The following is a 24847-nucleotide window of genomic DNA, read 5'->3' as shown; positions in this document are numbered from 1 at the left end:
TATGTCTCATAGGCCCGCGAGGCCTCTCGAAGATGTTAATACAACTCTCTCTCTCTCTCTCTCTCTCTCTCTCCCCCCCTATCATCTACTGCATCTCACACGCTAATAATGCAAACAAGCTTTATCAAGCCTCTCCACCTAAACAGTGCAAACAACTAAACCTCTCACCTCCCTCTCAGGCAACATCCCACCCAAACAAGCAACTATGAAATTTATTTTAAAATTAGGAAATGCTTCTACCATATTCGAAGTGAAATCTCTGAATATATTTGTAGCTATGATTTTTGTAAGTTAAGAGGAGCCATTTAGGTTGCCCAATCTTTCTTAAAGCACTAGTTATAATGTAATGCTCTTAAGACTAGATAAACAATAGCATGACTTCAAGTCAGTTCTTGTTCATTTGGAGTGCGAACTATGTAGCAATGAGTCAAATTAAATTATTAGAGAACAAGAGGGGCAAGGGAGAAAGGCAGAGAGAGAGAGAGAGGAGAGAGGAGAGAGGAGCTAACAAAACCTAGTAAGGAAGAGTTTAAAAATCAATGCAGAAAGATCTTACCCAAGGGAAAAAGAAAACACTTGGAATATCACAATATGGGAACAATGTTGTTTTCCATTTGGGAATGTTTAACAAGGGGGCAGAAGCACTACCCTTTTCAAAGGAGACTTGAGACTATGCTCAAAAATTAAGAGCGATTAGAAAGGCATGCATTGCAACAGCTGAACAAACATAACCATGATGGAGGAGAACTTAAGTCTTTAAGGATGACCACAGCAAACTCAAAAGATTTTCACCACCACTCCGTTTAAAGGCAACCAAATTGCTTGGTGAATGATTGTTGAATGTAATACATGCTGGGCACTCTGCATTCTCTCATATACATACTGTACATACAACATTGCTTGTTGAATGATTGTTGAATGTAATACAATGCTGGGCACACAGATACATACTCTACATACAATGCTGGTACACAGGCATGCGTACACAAATATCACGGGCCGAAGAACACAGGATTGATCAAACGAGGAAAATTTATACAGCACGTTCTGGCATACACATCATCCAGGGTAAGCCCTGAAAGATGAACAGCAATCAGCACAAAGCGTACAATAGTATATAAACAGGCCGAGAGCGCGGCAAGGGTCACGGTAGGGCCTAGATGAGTGTATTAAGCTGGAGCAGGAGGAGGTTCGGGAGCGTTTGATATGCTCCCGGCAGGAGGAGATGGAGGTGAGTTGACTGCAGGGGAACCTAGAACTGGCCTCCTGGGCGGATGCTTCGGTGGATCATGGCTCCTGTTGGGTCCCGGCGGCATGTAGTCTAGGAACAAGCCTAGCTTCCTGCTTGTTATTGCCCCTGTTGCAAGCTACAATGCACAACCCATATCGCATTTGTTAGCTCAAACTCTTCTTTGTTTGTCTCTTGACCTACATTTTCTGCGAAGGCATGGCGCAGGAAATGGAAGTGGCGCTAATATCTGTTTAAGGCACCCACGTTGTTGGGTCCTCTTCACTGAAAGATCAAACTCAGAGGACAGCAGGAGTAACAAACCAGTTCGGTGGAGTCGTCAACTTGAGCAGCCGCCGCTTCTGCTGCATTTGAAAGCCTGGTTGCTGCAAAGAGAAAAGCCCATAAGCTTTCCTTCTTGCCCAGAAACTTGTGAGATCTGTGAGTATGTGTGAGAGAAAAACAGACAGCATTGCACCTCATGATGTGGTCATTAAAGCGTCCAGATGCAAGCAGCAGGGAGTTTCAACGAATTTAATCTTTGACGCCTTCATCAGGCAATACGCTCACGAGCAAGTATTATATACACCATTTAAATGCAAGCACCGCTTACAATATAGATGACGAGGGGTATCGTCCAGTTTGGCATCAGAGTAGAGAACCAACGTTGGAAGCACAAACCACGACACTGCTACTGAGAGCGGGAGCCTCATACTACTCTGAAGCTATGAGCAAATGAGCTACTTAGCTATTGCAGCTTTGGAGAGATTGAATTACAATGATGGACACTGAGGAGAAGGGAGTCTTTATATCCATGGTCTCCTCAGTTATCGGAAAAATGTTTCAAAACAATAAAACATAATTTCCTTACAAATCGAATGATTCACTCCAGTCCTTGTGCTTCTAAAGTGCAATACAGCAAAATTCGTATTTGTATTGGACGGCAATTTAAATTCGGATTTGTATGGGACGGCAATTTAAATGTTTTATTTTCGACGCTCCTATCCTAAATCCCATCACTCTCTATGCTTATTAAGCTAAGCTAAAGCTAATCTACCTTAATCGACCCTCCCTACTTCTCATGCTTATTAAGCTAAGCTAAAGCTAATCTACCTTAATGGACCCTCCCTACTTCTCCCTCGCTCCCTCTCTCACTCCTCTCTCTCAGCCCCCCTTCCCTCTGAGTCTTCCCTCACCTCGTCCTTTCTCCCTCCCTCTCCTACTCCCCTCATATACTCGCTAGAGGCGGTTATCTCTCAGAAGGATCTGGAAGATTGGAGATTTTGCAGATTATGGCACGTGGCTAATTCGGAATTTAGTCCAATAGCTTCGGATTAGTGTTCAATTGAGCCCATACCTCCCCCTTCCACACAAACAAACTAATTAATAGGGCATTTTTCCTCACTGGGGGCCCCTATTTTTTGGGACTCCAATTTAAATCTAGCCCTCTTCTTCTTTCAAAATATTCACACATAAAATAGCAAAAGTGGAAGGGTATTATTTTGTACTAAAAGTAAGAAACAAAAGTAGCCCCCACAAGGTTCTCTAAGCGAAGCATCTTAAATCATTCCTCGTTTTGCTTTTCCTTAGAAAGTGACTCCTCATGCACTTTTTTGCAAGTGACTTCTCGTGCCCTTTTTGCTCTCAAGGCTTTATAAATCAATAAGATCTTTGAAATTGACTACACACACGCACAAAATGTTCCTTTCGAAATTATAGGTTATTCATACCTTCCGTGACAATAAGAGAGCATGAATGCTTCAGAGCACTTACAAGAGAATGTGAGAACAAATTTGAAGAAGGGTACTCAAAAGAAAGATGAACATGCTTGTGAGAAAAATAACATAAGAGATAAGCATTGAGCCATATATCATTTTTCCCATTCAAAAAATTCATCATGGAAATGACAAATACTTTTAAGGTTGATGAGACAGGAATACCTATGATGACTTGTTAGCAAATTGGTAAAACATCCACTCTTTAAAAAGGTGACATATGGAGGCACATATCACCCTCCATATATGTTTAGTTCGCTAGTAAGGTTGGGCCACTTCACACTCACACACAAGCATGCACACACATGCATGCCATCACACATGCACATGCATACATACACACAACTTGTACACACATGTAGTGGGCATGCATCCATGCATGTGGATGCTCACATGTGCTCACATATAGATGCTGAGTAAATCCTATGTGGCTCCTCTCTCTCTCTCTCTCTCTCTCTCTCTCTCTCTCTCTCTTTCACTAAAAGTTTATCAAGCAAATTCTTTTAGATTCATGATATTGACAAAACATAGTATGATTTTATACATTTTATTTTGAATCTCTATGTAAAATATGTACATCTTGGCAAAACCTTTAAAGATTTTTCATAAAAGTTTCAAATCTTAGCAAACGTTTCAAATTTTTATTTTTATAAGGGCATAGAAACTTTCAATGCCTATATAAAAGTTTCACTTCTTAGCGAAACTAACATGAAAAAATCATCCAACACACACACACACACACACACACACACACACACACACCCATGCACGCATGCACGCAAGCATGCCGGCACATGATTTACTTGAAATTTCGCATTATACCATTTCCCATATTTATACATGCACAACCATCAACTAAGGACATTATGCATCTTAGACAAGTAAGAGTCAACCCATAGAGACATTTAACCATTGAGGTATGTACAATTATTAGTAGTTTTTAGTTAAATCCTCATTTTTAAAAATTAAAATACCAAATGTAATAGAGAGAACTAAGATTCAAATCAATTCAAGTTTTGGTCTTCAAATCATACAAATGATATATTTGTTTCTCCTCTTTCATTACTTTATTATGCTCACTGTCTCACCTTGCCCTTTACAAGTCTCCCTTTCCTCTAGTATTATAATGTATTGCAATGCTTTGAAAAGAGAAACTATTAAGCGTGAAGTTATGGAGGCACATATAAGCATGTTTATCTAAAACACATGCTTGCATGTACATTTTTTATATCAAATCTTTAGGTGTAAAGCATTTTCTTCTTTAAGATCTATTTTGTCAGCATTCTTCATTATTTTTGTGTAAAGAGCTGGACAAAAATGGGTACTATGAGTTTTAAAAAGTGGGATATTTTAAACAAGGAAAATAGGTATTCCAAAATATTTTAACAAAATCTTGTGATGTTGTTAAGGAGAGATTGAGGAGACATCACATTAGTAATCTACCATGCCTTGAAAATAGGTTTTACAAGAATCTTGAGGAGACATCAATTAGATTCCTAGAGATGAATACATTAGTTATATACTTAGACTTTAAATGGTACATCAAACATTCAGACAAAGTGTAGCTTCTCGTATGATCTAATGTATGAGATGTATTGAGGCTATGTGTACCTTTTAGGTCTTATTGACTTAATCCCATCAAGGAGTAGTGCTCTAAAATCTCAACTCTTTAGACTACCTTTCAATTACTAACTAGATAATGAAACAATTCTAGAGGTACTTCATTGGCCAAACATTAAAAACATATTACCTTACACTTTAGATATTATGGATGTTTTTTATAATTAAAGATCTTAAAAGAAGCATTCAATGACATAGAGCCTCTATCACTCCTAGTTTGAATCAAGAGAACTAAATAGAATATTTCTCCTCATAGGTCATTAAAAAGTATCATTTTTTAATATTTTTTGGAAACATGGATTGCTAGCATAAGTCCCAAACGAAAACACTGAAGATATGAAAGTTTTTGTTTATAGTCAATTTGAAAAATTATATAAAAGCCAACACATTTTCCATTGAACCATGGTGTGCATATCGAAAAAAGTTAAATGATCTCAATCTTTTATACAGATCATATCAAACTAGAAGAAGCAAACATGCATCCTATAAAATATACCTTTCATATATTTCTAGTCCAACAATCATACAAAGATCTTAGGAATTGCCATATATATTGCATCCTCACTCTATCCACTTCCTTGCATTCCTTACTCTGAACATCATGACCACTAGGAGATGATCCATCCTCCTTGGTATCATTAAAAATAACATTGTCCTCATCCCTATGCAATGCTAATGCTTCTTGTGCTCATCTTAAGTAGAAAAGTGTCCATTTTCATCAATGCAACTCTTTGAGGGAAGCTTCTGTATATCGATTGTGGCCTTGCAAAGATGTCCAAAATTAATTAATTGAACATAATAAACCAGAATGTAAGCCTTCTCAAGAACAACCACCACACTTATATGAGGTTGATTTTTCCTCTTCGCTTTCCCTTACCATGGGCATTTGCCATCATTTTAAGGCTATACTTTCCTTTGTATGTGCCATGACGCTTGAGAGACGCTTGATTCTAGTCTAATGCACCTCAAGAAAATCAATATCTTGAGATTTCACCTTTGCAATTCAAAATAAATGGCCAAGGGGACCTCTACAATTGTTGCATCCATGGAATCAATCTTTATATCCTACACATTTCCATTCCACATTTTTGCAAGTCCCTTCTATTGTTTACGAGCAACCAAATACATTTCTCATACTTGTGCATTAATCTAGTTATATAGGAAGAGAAGTTATTGCATTTACAATTGAAATATATCAACTAAACCTCCACCTTGTCACGCAATTGGGAGCCTTTGAGAAAGAAAATTTTCATTTACTTTCTACCATGTCCCATGTGTTTGTGTACCTCTGCCCTCATCTTGATAGCTCCATTCAATGTATTGTCAACATACTACCTAAAAGGGACTTCATCAAAATAACAATACTTGGAAAAATTAAGCAAGTTCCCAACATTGAAGAATGACAGGATGGTGCTAAAGTCATGGAAAACACTCCAATAAGCACACTCAACCAAGAATTTGGTGCATTGTCTACACGGTTACCTCTCTCCATGCCTCCTATGTCCCCTTTGCATTAACTTAATGATGTCATAATACAAATTTCCATTTTACATCATTGAATGTAATCCTACAAAGTCACATGATACCTCACAAGTGCCATGGATGTAGAGGACCACACAAGGTCATTCATGGCTCCAACAAAGGTGATCAAATCATTTTTAGCACCTTTTGTATAGATCTTGAACTAGGGCATCCTTGTTTGGAGTGCCCTTTAAATCTAAATTTGTGAGCCACCCAAGAATGGAAACCCACTACTACCAAGTTGGTTCCCTTAGGACATGATGCCATACAAAATGTAGTGCTACTCTTGGTATGAAATAGGATTCCATATCGAGAGTAATGTTACTCTTGGTATGCTATCCACATTTATTTGTTATGACCATAGTAGAGCCATTGTAAAAGGATTCTAAACATAGCAAAAATATCAAGAGAGAGTATCAATACACCACAATGCATATGCCCTTCTATCTGTATTTACAAAAGAGGATCAAAATTCAAAGGTCAACTACCAAAGATAAAGCTAAATTATAGATATAACCACCTCAACAAAGCAATTGATGAAAAAAGAATGATGTACAAAATCCTTAGCCAAAATCAATAGGAATGGCTATGCATACTAGCAATTATTGGCCTAAACCTACACTCATTCTTGAGATTTATGAACTTCTTAAGTAGGTTAGTTGGTATCTCACCTACACAAAAGATCTCAATTTGCCTAAAGAAATCCAATACTTTAATGTTGATATATTAGCAAACCTAGTACAAGACTCACTCATAGGACTATTAAGCTCCCTTGCTAAGATCTAATACAACCCTATAAAATTCTAAAGGTGTGGAGAGAATTGTAGTAATATAGGAGCTACATGGCGTCCCTTAGCAAAATACTAGCCAAAAATGGTGAGAATCCCTAGAATTGAAGAGGTCTAACAAGTATGAGTGCATATGTGTCCATTAGGAAAACAACGTATGGCCAACATAGTCCAATCATGGAAAAGAAGATAGTTCATCTTGCTTGCAAAAAGTAGCTTGTTGTGTAAGCAATAGTTAGAATTATATTGTGATACAAACATGGACAAGAGATGTTCTTAACTAGTTATGTAGACACTAACTGAACATTCCCTAATATGATATCTTAATGGGAGCACAAATGAAAGAATGTAGAAAAGATATATCCAAACTAGGTCCATTCATGTAGGAAACCATTAAAAGGATTGTTTCTAGACTTCACCTACATCAAAATTATTATTCTCAATCTATTCATGTGTAACTAGTGTCAAAAAATTGATAGTCATACGCTTATAGTACATGTATGTTACTATATCCATGGGATGGCACTAGACTTGTAATAAAAATATGATGTGCTAGTATGTACTATCTTACATTTTTTCGCTTGGGAAAATTCAGTAACATCTTTGCTCACAACTAGGTAGGGAGGCCATAAAATAGACCGCCTATGTGCTATTTATAAAATTTCAAAAGTTAGCATGCTATCTATACGGCCACATCATACATGTCACTTGCAATCTATTTAGTTGCAACAAGTAGTACTATTAGAAAACATGTTTTAGTGCAAGTATTAGACAATTGTATACTTGTTATAGTACCTACAGGATGATAGTAGATACTAGGTGTGTAGCTAGTCCATCATTTATCCAAGAATCATGGGATTGATTTTGTTTATTAAATCCTTGCCACATAAGGGTTTGACAAGTTTATGAGTCTTTATTATTGAGATCTCCAATGACGTGGGAGTCCATCATTTTTTAGTCTCCCCATTTGTACACCATTATGGAATGTAAATCAAGGTATAGAGACATACTTATGGACATACGTTGGATTCTTATAAAAGCACATAGATTGCATTCCACATTCCATGCAAATGATTTCCATGAACATGCATGCATGCATGAGTTTTCATGGCACTAATAACAATATTTTGTTATCAATAATTATTTATGCACAATTAAACACAAGTTTATGCCCTCCATCAACAAGAACTCAAAATTGCAAGACCATTAGCTTAGATGAGAGGGGGAGAGGATGATGAAATGGGTAGATGGACCAGTTGATAAGATTGATGGGTGAGGGGACAAAATAAGTTGGGAGAGATTAAGCCCATGTGAAATTTGTGGGTTAGTCATCAAGACATCTTTCTTTTACTCTCAAACTAGAGATATATCACTATAGGGTAGAGAGTAAACAAATATGTTGTGCATCTTGTATTGAAGGTAAGGCTCACATGTAATTAGGTAAATTCAACATTGCACATCGACTTAGATATGTCACTATAGGGTAAAGAGTAAACAAAGATGTTGTCTTGTGTTGAAGGTAAGGCTCACATGCAATTAGGTAAATTCAACATTGCACATCAGCTTAGGGATAATCTTGAATGTTTGCAATAACAAATCATATCTCCACACTTTGTATTTGAGGAACAAATTAAAGGAATTGCACAAGTAGTTGTCTCATGAATGTCTTCGTATCCCAAGAAGAGCTAGTTCTTAAGATTGAGAATCATAGTGATTGACAAGAAGTTAGTAAGACTCTTTATCTTATATGTTTCCATAATTTGGAATTTACTATCATTGAAGATTGTGTACGACCACAAAAGCGAGAAACACATTATGTTGTGGGGATTCACTTAAAAAGTGTCTAGTAGGTCCTCCTAGGCCCTCCTCAATATCAACATAATATAATATCATAGCATTTCTTCTCTCATTTTCTATGTTGGAATTCTTATAAAATCATACAAGTTGCACTACCTCATTCTATGCAAATAAATTCCATGAACATGCATGGATGCATGAGTTTTTATGTCAATAATAACAATTATTTTTTATTTGCAATAATTATTTATGCACACTTAAACACAAGTTTATGCCCCCTACTCAACAACAATTCAAAATTGCAAGACCATTAGCTTAGCTTAGAGAGTGAGGGGATGAAAAAGGGGTAGATGGGCCAAATGATAGGGTTGATGGGCAAGGGGAAAAACTATGTTGGCTTACTTCTCCTCCATATCCCCCTTACAGTTGGCCTACTCAAGCTACTTTTCTCTACCGATACATGGATTTTTCCATCCATCACTAGCCTTGTCTTTGCTACTTCTAGCTCTCTCACTCGTCCTCTTTAGGTTTGAGAGAGAGAGAGAGAGAGAGAGAGAGAGAGAAGTAACAAGAGCAAGTAAGAATCTAAGAGGTGTTATTGTTTCTATAGCCCTAGATGTCGTGAGGTGTGTGTGGAGCATCTAGTGGGGAACCTAGAAGTGGCCTCCTAGGCTTGTGCTTTGGTGGATCATGGCTCGTGTTGGCTCCTCCCGAATAGTAGTCTACGAACAAGCCTAGCTTCCTGCCTGTTGCTGTCCACCCTTCTACAACACACAACCCATAACGCGTTTGTTAGTTCAAACACTTCTAGGTTTTACTTAGTTTCTCTTCACTACTGATTTCATTGATAGGAATCACTTATTCTCTTGATCGACACTTTCGAAGACGGCACACAAGCAGCATGGAAGTAGCAATACTTTCTATCTTAAGCATCTATTTGGAGGGAAGTTGTTCAATTATTTAGGTGGAAGATTGCAAACTCGGAGAGTGGGAGTAATAAACCAGTTTTGTGGAGTCATCAACTTGGGGATCCTCCGCTTCTGCTACTGATGCTACAAAGAGACAAGCTCAAAATCTTTCCTTACTAATGCCCAGAAACTCATGATATCTGTGTGTATGCATGTGAAAAAAGAGAGAGCCTTGTACCGTATGATGTGATCACTAAAGGGTGCAAGATGGAAAGCATGGAGTTTCAACTAATGTAAGCTTTTAATGCAAAGCATGGAGTTTCAACTAATGTAAGCTTTTATGCCTTTGTTAGTTGCAAGCAAGAATATACACCATTTAAATGAAAGCACCACCTACAATAGAAATGATGAGGGATGTCATCCAGCATGGCATCAAAGTAGATAGTCAATGTTAGCAAAAGCCATGACACTACTACTAAATATTCTATGGAGTGTAGGAGCCTCATACTAGGCTGTGAGATGGTAGAATAACAGACTCAGTCCAAAAGGTTTGATTGGATCACTTCAAACTAAAAAGCAATTTTATTTCTTAGAAGCTTACTACATTTTTGTCTTTTAGGTAAAGATAGATTCTGCATAGTTTGGGCACCGTGAGCATCATAAGGAGGAATTGTCATTTTTTGTTTATGCAATGAGTGATAGAAAATTAGAGAAGTAAACTTACTATGCTGTAATAGTAGCATCACCTCTACCTAGCTATGCAAAATGAAGTCATATTTCTTATCCAACATCAGATTCTCCTTTTCAAGAAGAAAAACATTGAGCTAAAACTAGATTTTAACACTATATTAGAGAATTTGGGAATCTCCCAAGTCCCAGTTTTAAGTAAAGGGTTAAGATTTGACCATGTTACCAAAACTTAAACCCTTATTTGAAAGTGGGACTTGGGAGGATTCCCTAATATGGTGTTAAGTATGGATTCCACTTTCAAGTAATGGGTTCAGATTTGACCATGTGGCCAAATCTTAACCGTATTAGGAAGTCCCAAACTATTTGAAATCTCCCAAACTCCCTAATATAGTGTTTTTTAGGAATTAGAGGCGAGTGAAAGTTATTAAAGCTAAAAATGAACAAGCCGATTGATGGAGAGGAGGTCTTATCGGAGAGCAAGAAAGAAAGGGAGAACACCAAAATTGTGGGTGCTAACTCACCCAGATCAAGGTAAGCTCTTATTATGTATGTATGGTACAAAGGGTTATATCCTGGGCCATTGGCCTTTACCCCAACAACCTCCCACTTAAAAGCCAATGCGCCTTTAAGGGAGAAGATGGGCATCCTAATGTCATCCGACACCCATCAATATGCTGCAATGTGCAAACCGCTCTGAGGAAAGACTCTTTGTAAGAAGATCTGCAAGGTTCTGTGAACCTTGACAAGCTGGATGCGCTTGTCCTCAATCACCTCTCTGATGAAGTGATACTTCACATCAATATGCTTTGTCTTCGCATGGAAGACAGGATTCCGTGCCAACTGGATGGCACTCTGGCTATCACAGTGCAAAAACTAGAACCTCTCCTGTAATGCTCAAGTCTCCCACTAGAGGAGTAAGCCATATAGCTTCCTTGCATGCCTCAGTGGCTACAACATACTCTGCCTCAGTGGTAGACAAAGCTGTACATGGCTGCAAACGAGAGACCCATGAAACTACACCTCCAGTGAATGAGAAAACATATCCTGTAGTAGACCTCCTGGTGTCTACGTTCCCTGCAAAATCAGCATCTGCATATCTAACAATAGATGTGTCCTTCCTCCCAAAGGAAATGCACATGTTCTTTGTACCATTCAAGTATCTCATGATACCTTTCACTGCCTGCCAATGCTTCTTGCTAGGATTTTCCATATACCTGCTAACAACTCCCACTGCAAAAGCAATATCTGGACGTGTAGCAACCATGGCATACATCAAGCTTCCTACTACGGATGCATAAGGTATCTTTGCCATTTCAGCCCACTCCTCATCTGACTTAGGGTTGTCCGCTTGGCTGAGTTTCACATATGGAGGCAACGGAGTACTTATAGACTTCCCCCTCTCCATATTGAGATGCTCAAGCACCTTGCTAATGTACTCTTTCTGTGACAAATGAAGGTGTTTCTTGTTCCTATCCCGAACAATCCTCATGCCAAGTATGTGACTGGCATCATCCAAATTCTTCATGTCAAAGGTCTCATGCAACCTTTTCTTCAAGGCATCCATATCCAAAGTAGATTTCCCAGCAATAAGCATGTTATCAACATATAAAATCAAAATAAGAAGGCTGCCATCTGATACCTTCTTTGTGTAGAGGCAATGATCTGTCTCAGTCGTGTGTACCCTTGGGATCGCATAAATGCATCAAACTTATGGTACCACTCTCTAAGAGCCTGCTTGAGCCCATAAAGTCTTTTCTGAAGCTTGCAAACCATCCGTTCTTTTCCCTGCACAACAAACCCCTTTGGCTGCTGCATATAGATGTTCTCATGAAGATCTCCATGTAGAAAAGTTGTTTTTACATCCATTTCAACAAGCTCCATGTCGTCTCTGGCAACCAATGGAAGCACTATATGAAGGGTAGTCATCTTCACCACTGGGGAAAAGATGTCATCAAAGTTAATACCCTTCTCCTGCTTAAAACCCTTGGCTACCAACCTTGCCTTATACTTAGGCAATGCATCTGCCAGAGACATCTTCAGCTTGTAAACCCATTTGCATGGCAATGCATGCTTTTCTTTGGGCAAATAAACCAAATCCCAAGTATCATTCTTCATCAAAGAATCCATCTCTGACTGCATAGCCTTCTCCCACTTATGCTTGTCATTCCTAGACATAGCATCCTCAAAGCATGAAGGCTCACCACAATCTGTCAACATGACATAATCTAGAGATGGAGCATATCTCTGTGGAGATCACGAGACTCTAGTGGAACGTCTCAACACTTGCTCACCATGAGCATCTTGCTGTCGCAACTAATTTTCTTGCATAACCTGAGGTTGTCCACCTAGATGTGGCTCTCCCACCTCACGATCTATGGGCTACCCATGCCCTGCATCATGTGGAATAAGTTGTGCATGCCTCTCATATGGTAATTGTCCATCCTCTTGAAACACCACTCTGCATATCTCAACAGTCTTTTCTGGCTTCTTGTGCATCTTGTCCTCATTAAAGATAATATCATGGCTGCGTACTATCTTCCTGGCCTCTGGATCCCACAATCGGTATCCCATCTCGCCTGAATCACCATATCCAAGAAAAATGCACTTCCTTGACTTTGGATCAAGCTTGCTGCGTTTTTCCTTAGGGATATGAACATAAGCTTCACAACCAAATACACGAAGATGCCCATAAAATGGTGGCTTGCCTGACCAAACCTCTTCTGGCACTTTCCCATCTAGTGCCTTGCTAGGTGATCTATTGATAAGATGTACTGTTGTCTTGATAGACTCAGCCCAAAAGCCATGAGGTAGACCAGCATTAGAAAGCATGCTTATATTCCTTTCTTGAATAGTTCTATTCATCTTCTCAGCAACCCCATTCTGAGAAGGATTCTCAGGAGTAGTCAACTCCCGCTTGATGCCACGTAGCTCACAAAATTTCTTAAATGCATGAGAGTTATACTCTCCTCCATTATCAGTGCACAAGCATTTGAGCTTCTTGCCTGATGATTTTCAACAAATGCTAAGAACTTTTGAAATGCATCAAAGACATCACTCTTCTTCCGAAGAGGATAGACCCACACTTTCCGTGTAGCATCATCAATGAAAGTAGCAAAGTAAGAAGCACCACCCAATGAGACAGTAGACATAGGTCCACACACATCACTATGAACCAACTCCAATGGTTCAAGCCTCTTCTTGCCCAAAGATTTTTTATGTGAAGACCGTGTTTGCTTCCCATACATGCAATTCTCACATGCTAAAACCTGAAAAATTAAACACAGGAACATACTGCAAACCAGAAAGTATCTTCATTCCTGTCATGCTTATGTGTCCCAACTGACGATGCCACAAAGAGACGAATGGCTACTTGGTCACAATGATTACATTATCTCTTATGCCTGACATATGCATTGAGTAGAACATTCCATGCTTGGAACCTCTAGCAATCACAAGCCTTTGCTAATTTTTCATGTATTGTTGCCAAAAAACACATGATAGCCATCATCATTAAGCTGCGAAAACCCGTCTATAGGTCTGCATCCAGTTGATGTTGGCTTAGAGGCTGGCAAGAGTACAAACCCATGGGCTAAGTTCATCGGGTTTGGCTAGCTACATGAATTCATTGTCCTATGGATAATTGGTGGACTCGATGATTATGCGACACCACATTTGGAAGATGAGGAAGATGGGGTGGGCGGCTAGGGTTTGAAGATCAGAGGGATGGAGGAGGGATAGACTGGTGGGCTGAAGATCAAGGGAGAAGTAAGACATGGCAAGGATGGGGTGACAATGGTTGGGGTTACGACAGAGGATAGGTAGAAGAGGGGCAGTGAGGTCTATGTGAAAAATGAGGTTTTGTGTGCGGAGTCATCGAAGTGCATTTGAAGCGTTTGGGGGACAATGTGTGGGGTGAGAGTGTAGGTGGCGAGTTGTGCAGAGACCTCCCTGTACATCGAGAACTCATGTTGTTCTCTATCTTCCAATGTAGATTCCTCTAGGTGGCCACAGGTGTGTAAATTCTTGTTCTCAACTTGTATGGAAACAGTGAGGGCACACTCCTCTGCGAGGACATCCTAAAGGGTTTGGATTTGTTAGTCAGATCCCTCCCTAAGCCTAGCATTTTGGTCCTCGTCGGCTTGTGCCCTTTATTCTTTTGTGGTACAAAGGCTGTATTCTGCCTTGTCCAATGGTCCACCATGGTTTGAACTAGGGATTCACTAGCAGAGAGCTCATCCTTGAGCTTTGTGACCATAACTCCTAGCTCTTTAACCCTCGCCCCCAATGCTCCTCTACTGTGTCGAGGGCAATTTGCTCGGTAGCTTGTGCAGCGACCATGCAGGTGTGGTTGTTGCATGCGTTGAGTTGTGCTTGGAGGAGGGAGGAGGATAGTTGGGAGGCAAATTGTTCGCACAACCTGAGGGAGTTGGGCCATTGCATCCAGTAGTAGCAGCTGGAGATCCATGTGGTCTTCCTATGAGAGCTATTGGGCCAACATGGTACTGTAGCTTCCAAGGGTTTGGTACTGTGGTGCGCTAGAAAACTATAGGTTTTTTGTAAGCCTGGCCTAGGGAGAAGAGGAAGAGCCTATGATGAATGAATTGGGCTCTTGGGGTTGCACGAGGGTCGGGGCTATAGTCTGGGTGGTAGAAAGGGTGGGAGGAATGCTTGTTGTCGTGGGGTGGAGACCAACATTTACACTATCATCTCCGTGAAACTCCTCCACATCAATGGGGTCTGCAATGGTGGCCTTGCCTTTAGGGTTTCAAACATCAGCCTCAAGGCATCACTATCTCCTTAGGAATTCCTGCATGTGACGATCTTTGTATTGTTCGTGCAATTGGCTATCAAGTGATTGCTGAGCGGGACGACTAGAGGGGGTGGGGCTTGGATCACTTCTTAGTCGTTTGGGGTCGGCCACCATTGCCTCTACATCTGTTGTGATGGGTCTGGTGGCTACCTTGTCGGCCATCCCATATTTAATAGGTGGCTATTGTCCCATCATGTGCTAAAGCACGGGCATATATAGGCATTGGATTGCCCAAGACATCACCGTGTGTCTTGAGATCTTCCCTCATCTACATGCAGAAGTAATCAGCTCAGTTTGTGACCTACGGCGAGGATGTTTGGCACGATCGACTAATGGTGGTCCCAGTGTTTGACTTGGGTCAACCACTGGAGCACTCGTGTCTATTTTTCCATCTTGGGATTTGTTATTTCCAAAAAGTGAATGTGGCCCTTGCTCTTCATATTTGCAGATCTTGTCGAGGGCCTTGTGTAGGGATTTCTTTTGACTATGTCGGTTGAGAGATGACTCCTTGCCAGTCCTTGATGAACTTCATCCATCACGATTGTATCTTATCATGTAGAAGATGCATGTTTAGAGGATCATATACCTGCCTTTTCTTTGTTATTCTTTGTAGACTCCTTGACTCCGTCCTACCACCTTCCATCATTGGAACATTGAGTGCAAACACTCCCTAGCATGATCACCAAAAATGTTACGCCTACATATAAATACTAACTTCATGATTCATTTTTCTCAAACATGCATTTAGACTTCAAGCTCAATGAAGGTAGTATACCAATTTCTAAATTACCTAATGAAAGTGATGCATCATTGTAGGATGGGCTCGCTATGCTCATGACCCCTTATATAGATTGCTCAATTGCAAGATAAAGTATGCATGGTACTATTGCACTTAACACACCAATGACTTTTTCTTCTCTCCATATACCCATTTAACCTTTCTCCATGCACACTTATGAACTCATGCTATAATTCTATTAGGATGTTGCTGCTGGCAATATTACTTGCATAGCTCTTCCACTCATTCACATGCAATAACTATACACTTGACCCTCTGTAGTTTTTTGTCACATCTACTCTCACGACCCACTGCATACTCTACATAATTCTATAGCAATAAGAACTCAACACCTACACATCGGCAACCAACAACACTCCTCACCAACTTTCCCCCAAGCTTGGCATATCCCACATGCTAGGTAGCTTTCCCATTTATGTACCCACAACCATTTTGTGAGGTATGAAATGTTGGATTGTGACAACTTACAATGTATGTAGATGTAACAAAGCATTGCACACGATGTCACATGTGTAGATGCAACAAAGCATTACACACAATGTCACATATGCCAATGAGTGGGCAGGCAAATTTGGATGATTGAATGCCATTCGTTCTCACATATCCATGTGAACCATTCCAAAGTAAGGGTTGGATTTCATAGGTCCATTCAAATTTCCACGCAATGAAGAGGGATCAATTACATCGTAGTGGCAACCATTGAGTTTGTTACCTAATGGGCCAAATCAAAAGCCTAGAGGGATAAGCAAAGCACAACAACATTCTTGTATGACAATATCATATGCAAGTTTGGATGCCTAATTGAAATTATGTCGAATTAAGGGTTCACTTTACTAGTGGGTGATACAAATTATGGTGAAGGAATTCCAAATTCAATATAAGAAATCGACCACTTAATACCTAAGGGATACAGCCAAGTGGAAGCCACTTACTAACCAAGGGCGTACCACTTACTACCCAAGGGTGGATGGCCAAGTGGAGCCACAAACAAAAAGTGCTTAAAAACATCCTTCACAAGATTGTGATGAAAACAGCAATGACTAGGATCAAAAGCTACAAGGTGTTCTATGGGCATATCATGCATCATTCAAGGTTACCACAAATCATATGCCTTTTTAATCATTTAATTTGGAGGGGGTAGTTAGTCTTGTTCTATAGGGCAAACTAGGGGCGAAGAAACAACATCTTGATCGACGGTGGATCAGGCCATACAAGCTCGAGCTAATGGGACAATCATTATTGAATACTTGGTGGGAATGAATAGCCAAAACCAATGAATATGAAGGTCAAGGAGTTTTATCCCAAAGCACAATTCCTCAAGAGGAAGCGGGACCCGCAATAATCAATGGGATGGGCACAGTTGGTGAGCAACCATGACATGTCAAATCAAGTTTAACGGCATAAAGGAAAGTGATTATGAAGGGGCAAGATGATAAATCTAGACAAAATTTCTTGAAAGATGAAATAAATGGCCATGATTTCATAAAAGGAGGGCATTCCATGATGAAGAGAACACTCTAGTTTAATTGGGAGCGAGTTGGCATATAATAGTCAAAGCAAGGGAAGGTAACCTGCACCCAACACTATTTACGCTCACTACCATTGCATGTACCCTTTTTCAAGATTAAAGAATAGAGCACTCATTATATGTGGGGGTTAAAGGTCACTGTGCCTTTACCCCGGTTATGTACAATACTCAAACACATATAAATGAATGAAAAAGAAGATTAGGGTGGTTCTGCACCCACCAAAACTTGTGTGGCTCTCTGTTTCTCTCTCTCCTTCTTCCGTTCTTGCTTCCGTTGAGAGCACTCTCAACTGGTATCAGAGCCCAGGTGATCTAGCTGAGCATGCGTGAATGCTCAGAAGCTCAGCAGCTCTGTGGGAGGAAGGAGAAGCTCTATGGGAAGCTTTGTGGGTGACTTTACTTGCATCCGAGTGTGCAAAGACCTTGGAGGAACCTTTGGAAAAGTCACTTTGGCTTTGTGAAGTGGTTTTGAGAGCCTGTTAAGAGTTTTCAAAGAAAAAGTCGTTTTTTGAGCTTTTCCCTGTTCCGTTCGATGACAGAGACTCCATATTGACTTGTAGAGGCAACTATTGCTTGCTTTTGGTGTCCACTTCACTTCAGGAGCTTGGAAACACCTTCATTCTTGAATCTCAGATCATTTCATTGGATTTTTGACTCACTGTGTCAGTAACTCAAGTTTGGAGCAACCATTTGCAGATCTGTCAGTTCTAATGGACTCAAGAGGTCCTAAAACTTCTCTGTTGCTCATCATTCGCACTCCGGTGGAGTTTATAAACAGCCATGTTTCCAAAAACGTTTTTCAGTCCGTGTGTTGGACCCAGTGATTGAGACCACAATTTCCAAAACCGTCTATCCCATTGCGTTCCGAACACCTAAAAACCCCTACTTGTCAGTTCTTGCGCGATTTGGTGGAGGATTTTCAGAGTTATAGATCTCTGTGTACTCGATTTCGTCTCTCTGTTATGCATTTTTTCATTCTAAGGTTTTAAAACCTTAGATTTATGCCACATGGCAGTGGATAAGTGTTGACTTCCATTTCTCACTCATCGGTTGGGATTTTGGAGTTCTAGTAGAAGAGAGATATTTGCAGATTTTCTTGTTGAGTCCGATTATGCAATGGCGCCCATGTTTTGAGGCATCTGAGGTTCTATTTTCAGTAGAGGTCATTACCGTGGGACTACGATTTCTTGAGCATACCTTATGCAGATCACTCTGGTTGCAGTGTGTGCGCTCATTCGTGGTGTGTATTGGGTTGCAGTGGATGATTTATAGGCCATTTGGATGCATTATGGTCCTTATTGGATGCGCTGATAGGCCCAAATTGCCTTATGGGATGCTTTTTTTTATGGACGCTTTGCACATGGATGCTATTTTATGCTGAGGGACAGCTTTGACACATTGCAGGTGATGCACTGATAGTGCTATGCTCTCTTGGATGAGATATTATTGATGCATATGCTAGTGGACGGTGTTTATGCTTGAGCCATTTGGCACTTATGGCATTTTGGATTGCCATTGCAGTTGGCATTTTCTTTTGGGCCAGATTTGCTCATATGGATGCATAGTATATGCACATGAGTTAGATGCATCTTTTGATGCTTTGAGCTTTGAGTTTTGGTGATATTTCACTCTATTGTGGCATACACATTTGGGTGCACCTGGTATTTGGTGTGATTCTCTCTTGCAAGCACTAGCATTTGGGATTTTGTTTCATTTGCATCATGGCATCCTCTTCCATGTCTGAAAAGGAGTTTTTCAGCATTAAAAAGTTTGATGGGACAAACTTTTCTTTGTGGAAAGAACAAATAAGGGATGTGCTTATTCAAAAGAAGCAGATTAAACCCTTGGCAGGGATTGAAACTAAGCCTGCAAATATGTCTGAGAATGATTGGAATGAGTTGGATGCATTAGCAAAGTCTACTATTAGACTTCATCTTGCAGAGTCAGTTTATTTCACAGTAGTAAATGAGCAGACTACAGAAGATTTGTGGAAGAAACTGTGTGCCACTTATGAGAAGGAAAATGCCTCTAATAAAGTTTACCTCATGAAGAGGTTGTTTGAGCTGCAGATGAAGGAAGGGGTCTCCATTGCTTCTCACTTGAATGAATTCAATATTATTTTCAGTCAGCTTCAGGCTCAGAAGATGAATTTTGATGCGGAGACTAAGGCAATATTTCTCTTATGTTCATTGCCATCCTCATGGGATACCTTCCGTACAGCTGTCAGTAACTCTACACCTGGTGGAGTACTGAAATTTGATGATGTTGTGGGTAGCTTGTTGGCCGAGGAGATTAGACGGAAGTCTATGGATGGCAACAAGCAGGATGCAGCCTTAAATGTGCAAAGGGGCAGATCACAGTTTAGGGGGAAGTCCCAAGAAAGAGGGAAGTCTCATAGCAAATCCACCAGGGCACGAAACATTGAGTGTTACCACTGTGGCAAGAAGGGCCATATGAAAAAGGATTACTACAAGCTGAAAAGAAGCTGAAAAGAGAGCAAAAGGATAAGAAAAAGAATGCAAATTGGTGTGCAAATCAAAAGGAAGAGAGTCCAAGGGAGGACAAAGGAAAAGTGAAGATCGAGGAGATCAATGCAGTCACACATGATAGTGACAATGACATTCTCTTCATGTCTAGTTTATCTACAGAGTTGCTTACCACTTCAGATGATGCATATTCCCAGGATTGGATTTTGGATTCTAGTGCTTCATTCCATGTTACTCCCCATAGGGAATGGTTCTCCACTTATGACAGTGGAAAGACAGGTTGTGTGCATCTTGGAAATGACTATGCATGTGACATAGTGGGAGCAGGTGACATAAAGTTTTCTTTTGCAAATGGGTCTGCATTTGTTTTGAAACATGTGAGACATGTGCCTAAGTTGACCAAGAGTCTTATTTTAGTGGGTCAGTTAGATGATGCTGGTTTTCACACCACTTTTGGCTTTCAGAGTTGGAAAATTCAGAAGGGCTCTATGCTTTTGGCCAGGGGTGCCAGGTGTGGGATTTGTATCCCTTACATGTATCAGGGGTATTTGATCATGTTGTTGCAATAACCGAGCAGCCAAGCACTTATTTGTGGCATTGCAGGTTGGGGCACATGAGCCAGAATGGAATGAAACTCTTATGCCGTTTGGGTTATGTAACGCATTTGAGTTTCTCTGATTTTGAATTTTGTGAGCATTGTCTCTATGGGAAGCAGACTAAATCAGCCCATAAAAGAAGGGGAAAGAAAGAGTTTGAAATGCTTGATTTGGTGCATTCAGACGTATGTGGTCCCATGCCTACATGGTCATTAGGCGGGGCTGAATACTATGTGACATTCATTGATGATGCAACTAGGAAAGTGTGGGCTTATGCTATAGCTCGGAAGAGTGATGTGTTCCAGGTATTTCGAAAATTGTTGGCCTTGGTTGAGAATCAGTCAAGTAGAACGCTTAAATGCCTACGGACTGACAATGGTGGAGAGTATCTCTCTCATGACTTTCAGCATTTCTGTGATACACGTGGGATTAAGAGGGAGCTCACATCCCCTCGTACTTCAGAGCAAAATTTAGTTGCAGAAAAGATGAACCGTACCATTCAAGCAAGGTTGCAATGCATGCTTTCCAATGCAAGTCTTTCTGGTGCTTTTTGGGCTGAGGCAATGAAGACTGCAGTGCATGTGATCAATAGATCACCTAGTAAGAGTTTGGATGGTGGTATTCCTGAAGAGGCGTGGAGTGGCAAGAAGCCCTCTTACTCTCATTTGCGTATATTTGGGTGTGAGGCATATGCACATGTGCCAAAAGAGCTTCGAAAGAAGCTAGATCCTAAGTCTAGGAAATGCATCTTTTTGGGTTATGGTGAAAGTGGAGAGATGGGCTATCGTCTCTGGGAACCAGAAGCAAAGAAGATCATACGCAGCCATGATGTGGTCTTCAATGAGAAGAAGATGCATAAGGCACCCATGAGGGATGTGGAAATGAGGAGAATCACTTTCTAAGATGTGAATCCACCTGCCTATGTTGATAGAAAGCAAGCTGTCCATGCACCAAATGTGCAAGAAATGGTACCACCAAGTACTCCCACATGTATACAATCAAGGGTAGATGATGGATCATCTATTGGTGGAAATGATGAGCCAAATGTGGCTGATATGCAAATGGGACAGCAAGCTGAAATGCCCTTAAGAAGATCATCTAGAGTGTCTAGACCACCTGATAGGTTTGTTCCAGGGGTAGACTATGTGATGCTTACTGATTGCAGGGAGCCTTCTTGCTACAGAGAGGCTATGATGCACGAGGATCAATGCAAGTGGGAGTATGCTATGCAATCAGAGATGAATTCACTTATGAAGAATAAGACTTGGGACTTGGTTTCTTTGCCAGATGGAAAGAAAGCATTGTCATGTAAATGGGTCTACAAAATGAAGCTCACAGGTGATGATGTGCCTAGGTACAAGGCCCATTTGGTTGCTAAAGGGTTCAAGCAAGAGAAGGGTGTGGACTTTGATGAGATATTCTCTCCGGTTGTGAAGATGACCACACTTAGATGCATGCTTGGACTAGTGGCAGTAGAGGATATGGAGCTTATGCAGATGGATGTCAAGACAGCTTTCTTGCATGGGGATTTACATGAGGAAATTTACATGGTGCAGCCAGAAGGCTTTGAAGAAAAGGGCAAAGAGAATTTAGTTTGCAAGCTGAAGAAGAGTCTCTATGGTCTTAAGCAAGCACCTAGAGAATGGTATCAGAAGTTTGATGCTTTCATTCAGTCCCAGGGTTTTAGGAGTGAAATTGATCACTGTCTCTACACTAAAAGGGCTAAGGATAGTAGCCTGATAATCCTGGCACTATATGTGGATGATATGCTATTGGCTAGCAAGAATACTTATGATCTAGATGCATTAAAGGCCAAGTTGCATGAGGCCTTTGATATGAAGGATTTGGGATTTGTAGGCCATATTCTTGGTATGCGCATCACGCGTGATCGGAGGAGGAAACTCCTTTGGCTTTCACAAAAAGAGTATGTTACAAAAGTATTGCAGCGTTTCAATACGGAGGGGGGGAAGGCAGTGAGTACTCCATTGCCTCCATATGTGAAACTGAGTCACATAGATAGTCCCAAATCAGATGAGGAAAGGGCCATGATGGCCAAGGTTCCTTATGCATCAGCAGTTGGGAGTCTTATGTATGCTATGATAGCTACTAGACTAGACATTGCATTTGCAGTGGGAGTTGTTAGCTGGTATATGGCTAATCCAGGAAAGAGGCATTGGGAGGTAGTTAAGTGCATCATGAGGTATATGAAGGGTACCAAGGAGATGTGTGTCTACTTTGGTAGAGGAGACATGCGTGTACTTGGGTACACAGATTCAGACTATGCAGGGCATGTGGATAGTAGGAGATCCACTTCTGGTTATGTGTTCACCTTTGCAGGTGGTGTAGTGTCGTGGATGTCTCATGCACAGAAGTGCATTGCTTTGTCTACCACAGAGGCTGAGTATGTTGTAGCCACAGAGGGTTGCAAGAAGGCTATATGGCTTGATCAACTAGTGGGAGATTTGGGGATTCATACAGGTGTACCGACATTACATAGTGATTCCATGAGTGCTATTCAGCTAGCACGGAATCTGGTCTTTCATGCAAAGACCAAACACATTGAGGTCAGGTACCATTTCATCAGTTGAGGACAAGCGCATAGAGGTTGTCAAGGTTCATACAGATGATAACCCTACAGATATGCTGACGAAGAGTCTACCTAGTCAACGGTTTGAGTATTGTCATGTATTGATGGGCATTGGATAGTATGCTCACTGGTTGTTCTCCCTTAAAGGCACATTGTCCTTTAAGTGGGAGGTTGTGGGGGTTAAAGGTCACTGTGCCTTTACCCCGGTTATGTACAATACTCAAACACATATATAAATGAATGAAAAAGAAGATTAGGGTGGTTCTGCACCCACTAAAACTTGTGTGGCTCTCTGTTTCTCTCTCTCCTTCTTCCGTTCTTGCTTCCGTTGAGAGCACTCTCATTATATACACTCCCTCCCTATATTACATTTAGCATCCTTCTTTGCATCAAGCCCTCACCTATTCATGAGCTATAATCAACTTAGAAAGTTTTCTACACATTGCAAGAAGTAACCTTGTAGGAAGCAGAAGCGGTGATACCAAAGGCTCGCAAGAGGTTTTGAATCAGAGCATACACTTATAGTGACAAACCTCCTGGATGAATTGTTTGTTGAATTGCCACAAAGACCCTGTGATCCAATGCCCATCTAATGAGCATGTGATCCAGTACCCATCTAAGAAGCAACAATGCAGATAACATGTGAACAAGAAGTGCCCAAGAAGAAAAGCAAAGAGGTAGGCGTGAGAGCAGCAACAAGAAATGAATGTAAAGGGAAGCAACCAATCCAAGAAGCAAAACAAGGAGATCTCAAACAGGGAGATTTAATTAAGAGTTCACATGACAACTAGACATGCGGTTCCCTAGGAGTGAGATGGGCTACCATCCATTCCACAAATTAACCTTATCAAGGCTAAGGCAAAACACTTGAAGCAATACAACACCACATGCCACCACATGCTCTAGTGAGCAGTGAATGTCATAATCCATGAAGTGGAGGACCTCTAGCTCCCTGGGGTGATGGAGTTTGGGTAATACACCATGAAGGCCCAATGTAGAGTTTTTTTTCCATGAAAAAGACTTCTATTAAGAATGAAAAATACCCGAGTGAGCAAGCTCAAACTGGAACTACATCATGCTATGCATGAGGAAACCCCCCTATAATAGGGAACAAAAAATTAAAAATGAGCTGGAAAGAAACCAAGGTTGAGGTTGACAGTGCCACCTCAACTCTGCTGTCGACTCTAAGAGAAAGGGGGAACCCCTCCATTCCCTAAGGAATTATACCTCAACATAACCCTCCTGGCTGAGGCTTCCTGGATGAACCCTGCATGCTTGCCCAAATGGCCATTAGTGTGTGAATGGTGTTAGGCCAAATACTGGCTAGGGTGTGCGAGGGATAGAGCTAAGATCCATCTAAGGCCTTTGTGCATCTGGCCCTCCAAATTTGCTGCCACTAGCCAGTATCTCCCAACATCATGCATGTACTAGTTTATAGCGGGGGATAAGCACATCCTCTAGAAATCAAGTTATCTTGACTAGGTGATGTCGAATAAAATGGCCTAAGAAGCATCCTACCACTCATAGAAGATATGAGGCCCTACAGAGAGAGCCAATCCACTGATCCCCACATCATGAAGAATTGAGAAGGAGAAAAAGTACTGAGGACCTTAATAATTCCCATCCAAATGGCTCTCGCATGCCTGTAGTCCCATAGACAATGATGAATCAACTCAACAGCAAACGAGCACCTTGGACAAGTGGGGTATGCCCC

At 40.8% G+C, this 24847-nt stretch overlaps 1 protein-coding gene across 1 annotated transcript; it reads right to left on the bottom strand.

The window, feature by feature from the left end:
- Nucleotides 1-878: 878 nt before the first annotated feature.
- On the bottom strand, nucleotides 879-1941 carry LOC147894365 (uncharacterized). Its single transcript, XM_087385292.1, has 3 exons — nucleotides 1842-1941; nucleotides 1553-1614; nucleotides 879-1367 (listed from the first exon to the last, which is right to left on the bottom strand). Exons 1-3 carry the CDS (start codon nucleotides 1939-1941, stop codon nucleotides 1170-1172), a joined length of 360 nt encoding a protein of 119 aa, XP_087241418.1. The 3' UTR covers nucleotides 879-1169.
- Nucleotides 1942-24847: the final 22906 nt, after the last annotated feature.

This window comes from Dipteris shenzhenensis, chromosome 14 (assembly GCF_047967505.1).
Source record: "Dipteris shenzhenensis isolate YYH24624 ecotype China chromosome 14, Dip_SZ_1.0, whole genome shotgun sequence".
Lineage (NCBI taxonomy): Eukaryota > Viridiplantae > Streptophyta > Polypodiopsida > Gleicheniales > Dipteridaceae > Dipteris > Dipteris shenzhenensis.
This window is presented reverse-complemented; position numbering and strand designations above follow the sequence as displayed.

Bases quoted from the DNA above. Each gene is read 5' to 3' on its own strand.
- LOC147894365 (XM_087385292.1), bottom strand. From the start codon at position 1,941: ATGAGGCTCCCGCTCTCAGTAGCAGTGTCGTGGTTTGTGCTTCCAACG. The intron at 1,615-1,841 runs GTAAGCGGTGCT...TTCTCTTTGCAG, and splicing joins TACCCCTCGTCATCTATATT to CAACCAGGCTTTCAAATGCA. The intron at 1,368-1,552 runs GTTTGTTACTCC...TGTGCATTGTAG, and splicing joins TTGACGACTCCACCGAACTG to CTTGCAACAGGGGCAATAAC.